This window comes from Nerophis ophidion, linkage group LG07 (assembly GCF_033978795.1).
Source record: "Nerophis ophidion isolate RoL-2023_Sa linkage group LG07, RoL_Noph_v1.0, whole genome shotgun sequence".
Classification (NCBI taxonomy): Eukaryota; Metazoa; Chordata; class Actinopteri; order Syngnathiformes; family Syngnathidae; genus Nerophis; species Nerophis ophidion.
In genome coordinates, this window is record NC_084617.1 from 70,599,937 (window position 1) to 70,616,916 (window position 16,980).

At 42.7% G+C, this 16,980-nt stretch overlaps 1 protein-coding gene and 1 long non-coding RNA gene across 3 annotated transcripts in view; one reads left to right on the plus strand and one right to left on the minus strand.

Moving 5' to 3' along the window:
• Positions 1-16,153, minus strand: part of LOC133556778 (uncharacterized) — a 48,936-nt gene extending 32,783 nt beyond the window's left edge. The window contains exons 1-2 of one of the 2 annotated variants that reach the window (XR_009807596.1): positions 15,864-16,153; positions 6,379-6,527 (exon numbers count right to left, since the gene is read on the minus strand). This is a non-coding gene — a long non-coding RNA (uncharacterized LOC133556778). The remainder of the gene's footprint in view (positions 1-6,378; positions 6,528-15,863) is intronic. The other variant, XR_009807595.1, reaches the window with a different exon arrangement.
• Positions 1-16,980, plus strand: part of specc1la (sperm antigen with calponin homology and coiled-coil domains 1-like a) — a 65,796-nt gene that overhangs the window by 13,476 nt on the left and 35,340 nt on the right. The window contains exons 2-5 of the mRNA XM_061907024.1: positions 6,403-6,565; positions 6,667-6,805; positions 10,178-11,802; positions 13,975-14,182. Coding sequence (XP_061763008.1) covers positions 6,440-6,565; positions 6,667-6,805; positions 10,178-11,802; positions 13,975-14,182 — 2,098 coding nt within the window. The 5' untranslated portion in view covers positions 6,403-6,439. The remainder of the gene's footprint in view (positions 1-6,402; positions 6,566-6,666; positions 6,806-10,177; positions 11,803-13,974; positions 14,183-16,980) is intronic.

Sequence of the window (16,980 nt, forward strand, 5' to 3'; positions counted from 1 at the left end):
AAATACGGTAGGTCAATTAATTGTTTTAACCTTTTTGAAGAAAATAGAGGCATTTTCGCCAATTCTGCAGATTACGTGATGATGTCATATTGACCACGCCCCTCGTGTGTACGTTATATGAGGCATAAATAACCAACGGAGAAGGTGCCTGCTATGTTAACGTAACATATTATGGTAAAAGTCATTCAAATAACTATAACATATAGAACATGCTATACGTTTACTAAACAATCTGTCACTCCTAATTGCTAAATCCGATTAAATCTTATACGTCTAGTCTCTTACGTGAATGAGCTAAATAATATTATTTGATATTTTACGGTAATGTGTTAATAATTTCACACATAAGTCGCTCCTGAGTATAAGTCGCACCCCTGGCCAAACTATGAAAAAAACTGCGACTTATAGTCCGAAAAATGCGGTCTATCTAAGTCAGGGGTCGGGAAACTTTTTGGCTGAGAGAGCCAAGAAGCCAAATAATTTAAAATGTATTTCCGTGAGAGCCATGTAATATTTTTTTTTACACTAAACACAACTAAACGCGTGCATTTTTAAGTAAGACCAACATTTGTAGAGTATAATAGGTCTCTTATTCTTTTTAATAACATTTTTATTCTGAAGCTAACTGTGGAGGGTGCGTGGCCTGTGGGCCTGCAGCGAAGCAAGGTGTTGCCAGGACCGGCCTCGAAATCAGCGACAGGTGCGCAGACGGCCCACCTGGGCCTTGTTATCTAATCACCTGTCGCAATGTTATAAGCAGCAGCCAAGAGGGGAGACGGGGTTGGGGCTGGAGCCCGAGCGGGAGCGAGAACGAAAGAGAAAAAGACAATTGTTGGAAAGCAACTGAGAGACTTATTGAATAATAAAACAATATTGTAACCCTGAAACAGGCTCTCATGTTGGTGCTTGGTGGTCTTAAGAACCCCCTGGAGGGCAAGACTCACACTAACCAATAATTAATAAATTACTTCTTACCATTAGCGCACTTTCTTGAACATAAGAATGCATGAGAATGTTATTATTTATTACTTATCGTGTTAAGCAATGTCAGCTCAGATTCTACCCAGAACAAGAACAAGAAAGTTTGATCACATTACGCCTGTACTGGCTCACCTGCACTGGCTTCCTGTGCACTTAAGATGTGACTTTAAGGTTTTACTACTTACGTATAAAATACTACACGGTCTAGCTCCATCCTATCTTGCCGATTGTATTGTACCATATGTCCCGGCAAGAAATCTGCCTTCAAAGGACTCCGGCTTATTAGTGATTCCCAAAGCCCAAAAAAAGTCTGCGGGCTATAGAGCGTTTTCCGTTCGGGCTCCAGTACTCTGGAATGCCCTCCCGGTAACAGTTCGCGCTGCCACCTCAGTAGAAGCATTTAAGTCTCACCTTAAAACTCATTTGTATACTCTAGCCTTTAAATAGACTCCCTTTTTAGACCAGTTGATCTGCCGTTTCTTTTCTTTTTCTTCTATGTCCCACTCTCCCTTGTGGAGGGGGTCCGGTCCGATCCGGTGGCCATGTACTGCTTGCCTGTGTATCGGCTGGGGACATCTCTGCGCTGCTGATCCGCCTCCGCTTGGGATGGTTTCCTGCTGGCTCCGCTGTGAACGGGACTCTCGCTGCTGTGTTGGATCCGCTTTGGACTGGACTCTCGCGACTGTGTTGGATCCATTGTGGATTGAACTTTCACAGTATCATGTTAGACCCGCTCGACATCCATTGCTTTCCTCCTCTCTAAGGTTCTCATAGTCATTATTGTCACCGACGTCCCACTGGGTGTGAGTTTTCCTTGCCCTTGTGTGGGCCCACCGAGGATGTCGTGGTGGTTTGTGCAGCCCTTTGAGACACTAGTGATTTAGGGCTATATAAGTAAACACTGATTGATTTATCCAAGAGCCAGATGCAGTCATCAAAAGAGCCACATCCGGCTCGCGAGCCGTAGGTTCCCTACCCCTGATCTAAGTGGACCCACTTTGTGAGATGCTGTATTAGTCTTTACATTGCTGGATAGTTTCCTGGCTTCACCATATATTAGTCTGTTTTATTTATTGTCAAGCATATGTTGGCTTGTAACATGCCGGTTTAATACTGATCTGTTCTGTTTCAAGCAGACTGCCGGTGCGTGCTCGTCTGCATGTACGCCTTTTGTTTGTTTGTTTTTGCAGGCGGCGTCACAGGAAGCGCTTGTTTTGGCAGCGAAATGCCCCTTAGCTGTTGAAGCTTTTAATAAGGAGGGGTATTTGTAAGCTCATTTGTGCACCGCTATTTTCAGAAGGGGCCTAATTTATATTTTAGAGTGTGGGAAGAAGCCAGAGTACCTGTTTATTAAACACTTCAAGATGGTCACACAGCCTGCTTTATTGCTGCTTTTGAAATGATGTTTACTTTCATACTCCTACAAAAAAATATTATCTGAAAAACAACAGACCACGGAATCAGAGAACGGTTGTTTAAATGGCTTCCTGTGTAAGATAAATCACTTGGATACACTTTTTTTTTTTGCTTTTAGAGGCTTTGAGCAAAAATACGTCCATGTCTGTCTTAAGCATTTACTCATAGCTTCCAGCTGTGTCCCAAGTAACTTTTGTGGCTATCACGGCATCCAGTAAGGTTCTCATCAGACCCGGACAGAAAGTCTGCACAAGCAAGGAAGTCTCACGTTTTTTCATGCAAGACTATTTTATTTTAGTGCATAATTTGTTGGAGAAAGTAACTACTATTGTTGCCTCTCCTTAATACACTCCTAAACTAAAATCATAAAACTGAGGAAAAATTACACAAATTTGCATTACAATATGAACCCCTTGGAAATACATAAAAAGTAATTGAAAACTGCATTAAACTCAAATAGGCTGATAGGACGTAAATTATGTGCAAAAATATCTGTCTTGTATTTTTTGTCATATTCACGCTGTCATTACTCCCGGTTGGCAAAGACAAAAAGGCTTTGATTAATTGATTTTTGATTGATTGAATCGGTGACACAGAATCGGTGACAAAGGCTGTCCTTTGTCACCGATTCTTTTCATAACTTTTATGGACAGAATTTCTAGGCGCAGCCAAGGCGTTGAGGGGATCCGGTTTGGTGGCCACGGGATTAGATCTCTGCTTTTTGCAGATGATGTAGTCCTGAGGGCTTCATCTGGCCGGGATCTTCAGCTCTCACTGGATCGGTTCGCAGCCGAGTGTGAAGCGACCGGAATGAGAATCAGCACCTCCAAGTCCGAGTCCATGGTTCTCGCCCGGAAAAGGGTGGAGTGCCATCTCCGGGTTGGGGAGGAGACCCTGCCCCAAGTGGAGGAGTTCAAGTACCTAGGAGTCTTGTTCACGAGTGGGGGAAGAGTGGATCGTGAGATCGACAGGCGGATCGGTGCGGCGTCTTCAGTAATGCGGACGTTGTATCGATCCGTTGTGGTGAAGAAGGAGCTGAGCCAGAAGGCAAAGCTCTCAATTTACCGGTGGATCTACGTTCCCATCCTCACCTATGGTCATGAGCTTTGGGTCATGACCGAAAGGATAAGATCACGGGTACAAGCGGCCGAAATGAGTTTCCTCAGCCGGGTGGCGGGTCTCTCCCTTAGAGATAGGGTGAGAAGCTCTGCCATCCGGGAGGAACTCAAAGTAAAGCCGCTGCTCCTCCACATCGAGAGGAGCCAGATGAGGTGGTTCGGGCATCTGGTCAGGATGCCACCCGAACGCCTCCCTAGGGAGGTGTTTAGGGCACGTCCAGCTGGTAGGAGGCCACGGGGAAGACCCAGGACACGTTGGGAAGACTTTGTCTCCCGGCTGGCCTGGGAACGCCTCGGGATCCCCCGGGAAGAGCTAGACGAAGTGGCTGGAGAGAGGGAAGTCTTGGCTTCCCTGCTTAGGCTGCTGCCCCCGCGACCCGACCTCGGATAAGCGGAAGATGATGGATGAATGGATGGATGGATGATTGATTGATTGAAACCTGTGTTAGTAGATTGCACAGTACAGTACATATTCCATAGAATTGATCACTAAATTGTAACACCCGAATAAGTTTTTCAACTCGTTTAAGTCGGGGTCCACGTTAATCAATTCAATTAATCAATACTTTCCTGTGTTTCCCTAAGAACTTCAATCTGTTTGTGGTAGTAATTAGGAACGTATATTGTAAGGATTTTACCGATACCGATACCAATACGATATTAATCTGTACTCTTATCGGTAGGGCTGGGCGATAGATCGATATACTTGATATATCGCGGGTTTGTCTCTGCGATATAGAAAATTGCTATATCATGATATTTGAGTATACGTTCTGACGCTTTTTAAGTACATTAGAAACATTATGGTTAATTTAAGTTCCTACTCCTGCTGTATCTTGTTTATGAGCGAGCTCGGTAGCTTCAAATTTATTATTGGGGGCCCAACTGTATTTGTAGCAGGCTGCAATAAATAAGTTAATGGAATTGTTGTCATGACAGCATATTGAGAATTTATTGAGTTGGAAGCACTTAACAGTTTTTTTTGTGTGTCGTTAGTTTTTTCTTCATGTTTTGGGAATAGCCTCTATACCAGGGGTAGGGAACCTATGGCTCGCGAGCCAGATGTGGCTCTTTTGATGACTGCATCTGGCTCTCAGGTAAATCTTAGCTGACATTGCTTAACACGATAAGTAATGAATAATTCCGCTTGTAATCCCAGTCTTCAAAATAATATTCAAAATATAAAACATTCCCATGCATTTTAATCCATCCATCCGTTTTCTACCGCACCCGTTCAGGAAGCTGCGTTAATGGTAAGAAGTTATTTATTTATTATTGGTTAGTGTGGGGCTTGCCCTCCTGGGGGTTCTTCAGACCACCAAGCACTGACATAAAAGCCTGTTTCAGGGTTACAATATTGTTTTATTTTTCAATAAGTCTCTCAGTGTCTTTCCAGCAATTGTCTTTTTCTCTTTCGTTCTCGCTCACGCTCTGGCTCTAGCTCCAACCCCGTCTCTCCTCCTGGCTGCTGCTTATAACATAGCGACAGGTGATTAGATAACAAGGCCCAGGGGGGCCATCTACGCACCTGTCGCTGATTTCGATGTCGGTCCTGGCACACCCCGCTTTGCTGCAGGCTGGAAGGCCACGCCCCCCCTCCACAGTTAGCTTGAGAATAACAATGTTATTACAAAGAATAAGAGACCTATTATACTCTACAAATGTTGGTCTTACTTAAAAATGCACACGTTTAGTTGTGTTCAGTGCTAAAAAAAATATGATTTGGCTCTTACGGAAATACATTTTTAAATATTTGGCTTCTTGGCTCTCTCAGCCAAAAAGGTTCCCGAACCCTGCTCTATACCACGGGTGTCAAACTCTGGCCCGTGGGCCAAATTTGGCCCGCCGTGTAATTTCATTTGGCCCTTGAGGCAATATTCAATTAAGATTAGAGCTGGCCCGCCGGTATTATACAGGGGCGGTGCCACTGTAACAACACATTTGCCAACCCTCCCGAATTTCACTGCCCCTCCCGTAAATCTCCCGGGGCAAGAATTCTTCCGAATTCCTCCCAATTTCCACCCGTACATCAATATTGGGGGCGTGCCTCGAAGGCACTGCCTTTGGCGTCCTCTACAACCTTCACGTCCGCTTTTCCGCCATAGAAACAACATTAATTCCAGTCACATAATATATGCGGCTTTAACACACTCGAATGAATACAATGCATACTTGGTCTGCAGCCGTACAGGTCACACTGAGGGTGGCCGGATAAACGACTTTAACACTGTTACAAATATGCGCCACACTGTGAAGCCACACCAAACAAGAATGACTAACACATTTAGGGAGATCATCTGCACCGTAACACACGTAATACCCAGAACCCCTTGCAGTACTAACTCTTCCGGAATGCTGCAATATACACCCCCGCTACCACCAACCCCCCCAATTTTTATTTAAATTTTATTTGATATGCCATTGATATTTTTTATTATTATTGATAGGTTGATTGGCAAAACTAAATTGGCCCTAGTGTGTGAATGTGAGTGTGAATGTTGTCTCTCTATCTGTGTTGGCCCTGTGATGAGGTCATGACTTGTCCATGGTGTAAAGTGCCTTCCGCCTGAATGCAGCTGAGATAGGCTCCAGCGACCACAGAAGGGACAACCGGTAGAAAATGGATGGATGGATAATTTGAAACTCGACTTTGCATGTCTCTATAAAGTTATATAAGCTTTACTTGTTCAATATTCAATGCAAAATATTGTTTGGATCCCTATTAAGGGGTTAATTTCTTCAACCTTGGCCCGCGGCTTTGTTCCGTTTTAACTTTTGGCCCACTCTGTATTTGAGTTTGACACCCCTGCTCTATACTGTGATAAAATCTGCAGCTATCATCCTATTTTCTGACGAACATTACCTGTTTTGTCCCTCCTGTGTGCAGACAGAGCTGTAAATGTATCGACAGCAGATAGCTCAGTATGAAGAAGTCAGTCCGGCCTGCGGTGAGTAAGGCGAGTGTCGATCGAGGGAAGGCCGAGGCTGCTGGGAACGCCGGCACCGGAAAGCCTGGAGGCAAAAGTAATAGTTCTGCACCTTTGTCCAAGGTACTGTAAGATTTGCCATGTGTCGGACGTGTATCACAAATGAATCTATGACAGCTTGTTTACTATGTGTGAGTTTGATTTTTTTTTAATTGTGTTCTCAGGTGAAAAGCAATGATGATCTTTTAGCAGGAATGGCTGGAGGGAATCTTTCGTCAAGTAGTGCTGTCCCCAAAACCAGGAGAACTGCCTCAGTTGGGACCACTACTAGCACCCTCGACAGCAAACAGAAAACAACATCAGGTGTGTACTTTGCTGTACTGTTGTTGTATAAGCACATTTGTTTCCTATTTTGTGTTGATGGAACTTTTCTGGCATCACAAAAATGCCCTCCAAAAATGAGAAATATTCCTCATTAAGATCTCTGCTTAGTTTGGAGCCAAAATTACACTGCAAAAACTGAAATCTAAGTAGGATTAAATATCTCAAATAAGGGTGATATTTGCTTATTTTCTGTCTGATAAGATAATTCTTCTCACTAAGCAGATTTTATTTTACAGTGTTTTACTTGTTTAAGGGTTTTGGTCCTAAATGATCTCAGTAAGATATTACAGCTTGTCGCTGAGATTTTATGACCTATATTGAGTAAAACATGCTTGAAACTAGAATATCAACTGTTGCAAAGTTGGGTCACTAACACAAGTATAAAACTATTTTTTCAAAGTAATAAATTCTTACTTCAAGCACGAAAAAAAATGCCACTAGTATTTACTTAATTTAAGAATATTTTTAAGATCTATTTTTTTTTCTACCAAGAAAAGTGCACTTGTTATTAATAAGAATACACTTATTTTAAGGTATTTTTGGGTCCATTGAGGTTAGCTAATTTTACTTGTTTTGGAAAATCTTGACAAGCCAAATTTTCTTGTTCTATTGGTAGATCATTTTGCTTAGTTCAAATAATATACCCCTCATTTTTGTATTTTTTTTTCTTGTTTTTGAATGCTGACTTTTTGCAGTGCACTTTCTGTGTTAAGTGTGTTTACATTTCACAATCCCCTTGCTGGTTCAGTACTCTAACACAGTGGTTCTCAACCTTTTTCCTGTGAACATTTTTTTAATTCAAGGACCCCCTAATCAGAGCAAAGCATTTTTGGTTGAAAAAAAGAGATAAAGAAGCAAAATACAGCACTGTCATCAGTTTATGATTTATTAAATTGTATAACTGCAAAATATTGCTCATTTGTAGTGGTCTTTCTTGAACTATTTGGAAAAAAAGATAAGTATAACTAAAAACTTGTTGACGAATAAACAAATGATTCAATTATAAATAAAGATTTCTAGACAGAAGTAATCAGCTTAAAGTGCCCTATTTAAAGATCGTAATGGAGATCCATCTGCATTCATGAACTTAATTCTAAACATTTCTTCACAAAAGAAATCTTTAACGTCAATATTTATGGAACACGTCCACAAAAAATCTACCCGTCAACACTGAATATTGCATTGTTGCATTTCTTTTTACAGTTTATGAACTTACATTCATATGTTGTTGAAGTATTATTCAATAGGTATATAAAGGATTTTTGAATTGTTGCTATTTTAAGAATATTTTAAAAAAAATGTCACGTACCCCTTGGCATACCTTCAAGTACCCCCAGGGGTACACGTAGCTCCATTTGAGAATCACTGGTCTAACAGTCCAATCTCCATGGTATACTTCATATAGACTATTCTGATTAACCGGTAGAAGACAACTTGGCTAGGAGGAAAGCTTTCAACAACTTGCCAATAGAAAATTACATTTTGCTGGCAATAAATGTTAAGGCAGGGGTGTCTAAATGAGGCAAGCGGAAGCCACTTTGATATATTGTGTACATGATAGCTGATAAACGTATATGATAAGCTATCTTAACAAGCTTTGTCATATCTACTAGAATTTGTCATTAATAATGAATTATTTTATATTTTAGACCATCCATCCATCCATCCATCCATTTTCTACCGCTTATTCCCTTCTGGGGTCGCGGGGGGCGCTGGCGCCTATCTCAGCTACAATCGGGCGGAAGGCGGGGTACACCCTGGACAAGTCGCCACCTCATCGCAGGGCCAACACAGATAGACAGACAACATTCACACTCACATTCAAACACTTTTAGACCATATTTTAGACCAGTGGTTCTCAAATGGGGGTACGTGTACCCCTGGGGGTACTTGAAAGTATGCCAAGGGGTACGTGAGATTTTTTTTTATTATTCTAAAAATAGCAACAAATCAAAAATCCTTTATAAATATATTTATTGATTAATACCTCAACAAAATATGAATGCAAGTTCATAAACTATGAAAAGAAATGCAACAATGCAATATTCAGTGTTGACAGCTAGATTTTTTTGTGGACATGTTCCATAAATATTGATGTTGAAGATTTCTTTTTTTGTGAAGAAATGTTTCGAATTAATTTGATGAATCCAGATGGATCTCTATCACAATCCCCAAAGAGGGCACTTTAAGTTGATGATTACTTCTATGTGTCGAAATCTTTATTTATAATTGAATCACTTGTTTATTTTTCAACAAGTTTTTAGTTATTTTTATATCTTTTTTTCCAAATAGTTCAAGAAAGACCACGTCAAATGAGCAATATTTTCCACTGTTATACAATTTAATAAATCAGAAACTGATGACATAGTGCTGTATTTTACTTCTTTATCTCTTTTTTTCAACCAAAAATGCTTTGCTCTGATTAGGGCAGGGGTCGGGAACCTTTTTGGCTGAGAGAGTCATGAAAGCCAAATATTTAAAAATGTATTTCCGTAAGAGCCATATAATATTTAATAACACTGAACACAACTAAACGCGTGCATTTTTAAGTAAGACCAACATTTCTAGAGTATAATAGGTCTCTTATTCTTTGTAATAACATTGTTATTCTGAAGCTAACTGTGGTGGGGGCGTGGCCTGTGGGCCTGCAGCAAACTTGGGTGTCCCAGGACCGGCCTCGAAATCAGCGACAGGTGCGTAGATGGCCCACCTGGGCCTTGTTATCTAATCACCTGTCGCTCTGTTATAAGCAGCAGCCAGGAAGAGAGACAGGGTGGAGGCTGGAGCCAGAGCGCGAGCGAGAGAGAAAAATACAATTGCTGGAAAGCAACTGAGAGACTTATTGAAAAATAAAACAATAATGTAACCCTGAAAAGGGCTCTCATGTCGGTGCTTGGCAAGCCCCACACTAACCAATAATAAATAAATTACTACTTACCTTTAACGCAACTTCTTGAACATGAAAAAAGCATGAGAATGTTTTATATTTTGAACGTTATTTTTAACACTGTGATTATAAGTGGAATTATTCATTACTTATCGTGTTAAGGAATGTCAGCTCAGATTTATCCGAGAGCCAGATGCAGTCATCAAAAGAGCCACAACTGGCTCTAGAGCCATAGGTTCCCTACCCCTGGATTAGGGGGTACTTGAATAAAAAAAATGTTCACAGGGGGTACATCACTGAAAAAAGGTTAAGAACCACTGTTTTAGACAATGCTAAGGGCTAAAAAAAAACAAAGAAAGCTGCAGGCTGCAAGTAGCCCCGACACCCCTGGTTTAACTTTGGAGGTTTCACTCTTTTTCCTGTTTTTGTTTAAAGAGAAATGTTTACTTTTGTGTCCGAATAAGGTACTTCAACCAAGCGTATGACATCATCAACTGCAAAAGAGCCAAATTCTACACGAGACCGTCTTCGGACATCGAGGACGTCGGCTAATAAGAAGCAGCTGGTCTCAGGGACACCGGCAGGCGATGCATCCTCAGGGAAGCGCTTTCGCAATCAGATCCTGACAGAGTCTGACAGCCGTATGAGCAAGTCCAAGTCAGATGGCCAGATTAGCGATAAGGTGGCCCTGGAGGCAAAAGTCAAAGACCTGCTTGGTCTCGCTAAAAGCAAAGATGTGGAGATTCTACACCTTCGCAGTGAACTCCGAGACATGAGAGTCCAGCTTGGCATGGATGGAAAGGATTTGCAATCGCAGCAAGAAGCGGAGGAGGAAGAGAAGCCACAGGTGTCGGCCATTACAGCGGCAGACGTGGAGTCCACTCTGCTGCTCTTGCAAGAGCAGAACCAAGCCATAAGAGGGGAGCTGAACTTGCTGAAGAGTGAGAATCGCATGCTCAAGGACCGTCTTAACGCCTTAGGCTTCTCTCTGGAGCAGAGGCTAGATGGTTCCGACAAGGTCTTCAGCTACTCCTCTCTGAGTCCAGACTTGGCAGCCAGCAGTGGACAGAGTGAGGGCGGAGCCACGGTGACCTCCTCGGTGGCGGGCTCCGCTCCAGGCTCCCTGGAGGACCTCCTCACCGGGCACCAGCATGGCGGCTCAGCAGACAATCTTGACAGTGAATCCAGCGAGGTGTATCAGGCCGTCACCTCCAGTGACGACGCTCTGGACGCCCCGTCCGGAGCCTCGTCCTCGTCAGAATCTGAGTGCGTTCCCAGCCGAGAACGCTCGCGGAGAGGCAGCAGTGGCAACGCCAGCGAGGTGTCGGTGGCGTGTCTGACAGAGCGCATCCATCAGATGGAGGAGAACCAGCACAGCACCGCTGAGGAGCTGCAGGCCACGTTGCAGGAACTGGCTGATCTGCAACAGATCACGCAGGAGCTGAACGGGGAGAACGAACGGCTCGGCGAGGAAAAAGTCATCCTCATGGACTCTTTGTGCCAGCAGAGCGACAAGCTGGAGCTCTACGGACGTCAGATTGAATACCTGCGCTGTCTGCTCGAAGAGCATCACATTTCCTACGTGCTCGAGGAGGACATCAAGAGCGGTCGCTATTTGGAGCTGGAGCAGCGCTACGGCGACCTGTCCGATAACGCCCGCTTCGAAAGAGAGCAACTGCTGGGCGTGCAACAGCACCTGTCCAACACGTTGAAGATGGCGGAGCAGGACAACGCCGAGGCCCAGGACGTGATCGCGGCACTGAAGGAGAGAAACCACCAAATGGAGCGCATCCTGGAGTCTGAGAGACAGGATCATGCAGCCGTAGCGGCCGCGCTCGATGAGTACAGAGCGGCGGTCAGCAGTGACCAGGCGGAGCTGAGCCGCTGCAGAGCCCAGCTGGACCAGGAGAGGCAAAGGGTAGCCGAGCTGTACTCGCTCCATACGGCGGGCGACAGAAATGACATATGTCAGCTTTTGGAGGGTGTGCGACAGGAGAAGGAGGAGGCTGAGGCCCAGGCCGCTAAGTCACAGGAGGACTTGAAGCAAGCTCACAGTGACCTTACGAGACTGCAGGAGACGCTCAGTAAGGTTGGTAAAATTTCGGAAAAATAATGTCACTGAGGAAGTCTGTACATTAATTCAGTGGTTCTCAAATGGGGGTACTTGAAGGTATGCCAAGGGGTACGTGAGTTTAAAAAAAAAATATATAAAAAATAATGTATAGTAACTCCTCAAGTTCTGGCCCTGATCGGCCGCCTTTGTAGACATTAGATTTGACACCCAAAGTGGTAAATAAAAAATTGGTCTGTTTATGAGTACGTGTTGTAGTATTGTTAACTTCATTGAGGCGGTATAGCAGCTGTGCCAGCAACTTGAGGGTTCCAGGTTCGATCCCCGCTTCCGCCGTCCTAGTCACTACCGTTGTGTCCTTTGGCAAGACACTTTACCCACCTGCTCCCAGTGCCGCCCACACTGGTTTATATGTTACTTAGATATTGGGTTTCACTATGTAAAAGCGCTTTGAGTCACGAGAGAAAAGCGCTATATAAATATTAGGGATGCCGATAAATGCTTTAAGATGTAATATCGAAATAGCGGCGTTTTAAAAATATATGAATTTTTAAAACGCTGCTGTACGGAGTGGTACACGGACGTAGGGAGAAGTACAGAGCACCAATAAACCTTTAAGGCACTTCCTTTGCGTGCCGGCCCAGTCACATAATATCTACGTTTTTTTACACACACAAGTGAATGAAGTCATACTTGGTCAACAGCTATACAAGTCACACTGAGGGTGGCCGTATAAACAACTTTAAAACTGTTACAAATATGCGCCACACTGTGAACCCACACCAAACAAGAATGACAAACACATTTCGGGAGAACATCCGCACCGTAACACAACATAAAAAACAACAGAACAAATACCCAGAACCCCTTGCAGCACTCACTCTTCCGGGACGCTACAATATACAACCGCAACCCTCGACCCCCCCCCCCACCTCAACCTCGTCATGCTCTCTCAGGGAGAGCATGTCCTAAATTACAAGCTGCTGCTGTTTTGAGGCATGTTAAAAAAAAGAATGCACTTTGTCACTTCAATAATAAATATGGCAGTGCCATGTTGGCATTTTTTTCCATAACTTGAAATTATTTGTTTTGTAAAAAATGTATTACATTGTTTATTTAATGCATCCAGTGGGGCATCACAAAAAAATCAGGCATAATAATGTGTTAATTCCATGACTGTATATATCGGTATTGGTTGATATCAGTATCGGTAATTAAGAGTTGGACAATATCGGAATATCGGATATCGGTAGAAAAGCCCCTATCGGACATTTCTTTCCACAACTGTATGTAACGATAACGGTTGATATCGGAATCTGTAATTAAGAGTTGGACAATATCGGATATCGGCGAAAAAGCCATTATCGGACATCTCTAATAAATAATACTTCACTTCTACTGTTAAGAAGCGTGACATCAGAACTGTTTGGTTACACAGCATTAAAAAGTGCAAACAGTGATTTCCTCTTCAGTGCAAAGTAGCTTCAAAAACTATCCATCCATCCATCCATCCATTCTTTTTCTACGGGGGGTGCTGGAGTCTATCTCAGCTACATTCGGGCGGATAAGTCGCCACCTCATCGCAGGGCTAGCTTCAAAAAGTAAACAACAAGAATATTCATCTGAATTTTACCACAGCAAAGAACAACATTGCATTTCATTTAGATTGTCAGCCACCAGAAGAAAGATTTGCACATGTGCTGAAGCGTTATTGTTATTGTAGTAAAGGCATACAACAAAATTATTGCAGCACTTTTTGTGATCCTAAACATGTTATTTGTGACCCCATTTTGAATTTTAATAAATCTAAGGTTTGCCTTTATAGGTTGTTAATCAAATTAAACCCTCCAACTCTCCAAATGTCACTCATTTATTTGAAATATAAACAGTGCACATCTTGATTGACTTGAATGTTTTTAGAGCCTTTCTGTCTTAGTGGTTGTGGCCCTAAACAACTGTCAAGCCACAGTGTTTACGCCAGGAGTATTTGAAGTAAAAAATATAATTCATTATCACTCCATTAGCATTCATTCTCTTCATAATTTTGGCCAAACAAGTAAATGTGAATGCTATGTTAGGGTCAGTTTCAAATGTATTTCTGTTCTGTTGATATTTTAATGCAGGATGCCTATTTACCTGTTTGTGTGTGTGTGTGTGTGTGTGTGTGTGTGTGTGTGTGTGTGTGTGCAGCTTGATAGGGAATATAGAGACTTTCAGCAGCAGGTGCAGCAGCAAATGGCTGAGCAAGATCGCATGCTGGAGAAGCAGCGCATGGAGCTGCAGGAGAAAGAGACGGAGATTGTGGACATGAAGGAAACCATCTTTGAGCTGGAGGATGAGGTGGAGCAGCACCGAGCTCTGAAACTACACGACAACCTCATAATCACAGACCTTGAGAGTAAGCAGTTAATTTTTAGTTTTTGTTGATTCCGCCGTCCCTCTGATTCCTAGGCCTTTTTACCTGTTAGAGCAGGGCTAGGGAACCTATGGCTCTAGAGCATGGGTGTCAAAATCTGGCCCGTGGGCCAAATTTGGCCCGCCGTGTAATTTCATTTGGCCCTTGAGGTAATATCCAATTAAGATTAGAGCTGGGCCGCCGGGATAATACAGGGGCGGTGCCGCTGTAACAACGCATTTGTCAACCCTCCAGAATTTCACTGCCCCTCCCGTAAATCTCCCGGGGCAACAATTCTTCCGAATTTCTCCCAATTTCCACCCGGACATCAATATTGGGGGCGTGCCTCGAAGGCACTGGCTTTGGCGTCCTCTACAACCTGTCTTCACGTCCGCTTTTCCGCCATAGAAACAACGTCCTGGCTCAGTCACATAATATCTGCGGCTTTAACACACACGGATGAATGCAAGCATACTTGGTCAACAGCCGTACAGGTCACACTGAGGGTGGCCGTATAAACGACTTTAACACTGTTAAAAATATGCGCCACATTGTGAAGCCACACCAAACAAGAATGACTAACACATTTTGGGAGAACATCTGCACCGTAACACACGTATTACCCAGAACACCTTGCAGCACTAACTCTTCCGGGATGCTGCAATAAACACCCCCGTTACCCCCCCCCCCCCCCCCCCAAAATAATTATTTAAATTTTATTTGATATGACATTGATATTTTTTAATCATTATTGATAGGTTGATTGGCAACACTAAATTGGCCCTAGTGTGTGAATGTGAGTGTGCATGTTGTCTATCTGTGTTGGCCCTGTGATGAGGTCGTGACTTGTCCATGGTGTAAAGTACCTTCTGCCTTAATGCAGCTGAGATAGGCTCCAGCGACCACAGAAGGGACAAGCGGTAGAAAATGGATGGATGGATAATTTGAAACTCGACTTTTCATGTCACTATACAGTTATATAAGCCTTACTTGTTCAATATTCAATGCAAAACTTGTTCGGATCCCTATTAAAAGGTTAATTTCTTCAACCTTGGCCCGCGGCTTTGTTCCGTTTTAACTTTTGGCCCACTCTGTATTTGAGGTTGACACTCCTGAGCCAGAAGTGGCTCTTTTGATGACTGCACCTGGCTCTCAGATAAATCTTAGTTGACATTGCTTAACACGGTAAGAAATGAATAATTCCGCTGGTAATCACAGTGTCAAAAATAACGTTCAAAATATAAAACATTCTCATGCATTTTAATCCATCCGTCCGGTTTCTACCGCACCTGTTCAAGAAGTCGCATTAATGGTAAGAAGTATTTTATTTATTGTTGGTTAGCTTCAGAATAACAATGTTATTAAAAAGAATAAGAGACTTATTATACACCCAAAATTTTGGTCTTACTTAAAAATGGGCGGATTTAGTTGTATTCAGTCTTGAATAAAATAGCTCTCACGGAAATAGTTTTTAAAATATTTGGCTTTTATGGCTCTCTCGGCCAAAAAGGTTCCCGACCTCTATGTTAGAAAATAGAATTTACAGGGTTTGTTTTTGCGTCGTAACCCTCAGTCCCACGCTTTTTCTTTGCGTCGTAACCTTAGTTACACACTTTTTTTTCTTCTATGCGTCATAACCCTCAATCACACGCTATTTTTCTTTTGTAATTCAAAACGTACTCACTGAAATTTGCGTTCCTTCCTCTTGTCCTCGGTTTCCCGTCAGTCAGATCCCAGCCGAGGTGAAGAAAATCAGCTCCACAATGGGAGATGTGGGTGCCATGGTCTTCTGATTTTACTCACCCGGCTAGAATCGTCAAGACTTGTTGGAATCTGGCACGAAGGACCAATAAGATGTCAGGTTCAAACACTGATGACATCTATTAATCAGACAAGAAGCAAGGAATCATGAAGAGACAGAGTTCAATTTAGCCCATGAGGAGAACGCATGAAGCTGCACACTTAGTCACAGTCTCGCCCTACGCTCTAAGGTACGCTCTAAGGTACGCTCTATTTATTCAGGAGTTCCACAGTCAACATCACTAAAAGGAGTGGTCACATGTATCATGCAAAGCAGGTCCAGGATGCACAATACGTGACGGAATGTGTCTCTGCTTCGTCTGCGTGCTGTCATCTTATCTTCGTTGAGGTCATTGAAGTCCTTGGCTGTTAGCGGGCTAAAACAAAGATAACATCTGCGGCTGAGGCCACCTCTCAGACAAGAAGTTTTGTCCTTGCACAGATACAAAGGTCTAACTTGAGCACAATAGCTGATAACTATAGCAATGGACTTTAAGCTTACTAAAGTTGTGGGATATAATATATGCATGATTATTCTATCAGCACGCATGCATGCAAGCACGCACACACACACGATTCAATTTTAATTTCATGCAGAAATGCATGCAAAGTTTGTTAGACTGATGAAGGTGTTGCTCACGTAAGATGAGTACAGTAGATCTGCAGTGAGGTTATTAGCTGGTGAGGCACTATTTCTTTTGAGTAGAAAAATAAAAAATACATTTTTGTGCTCAAATCTGTGATAATACAGGCTTATCAATTGGAGGATATCATGAAAAATAATGTAATATTACAAATAATTCTTAATCCCATATTTCGTTTTTTAATAAAACTGAAAACCATCCATGGTTTTTATTTGTATGTGCCTATCAGTCTATGGAAAAACGGTGATTTGTTGTAGATGTATGATCACCTTCTCTTTTGTCTGAAAGTCCAGTTTGGTCACGTTTTAGAAGTCGGATAAATAATCCTTCATCTTGGCAGCCAAATTCATTCAGAGT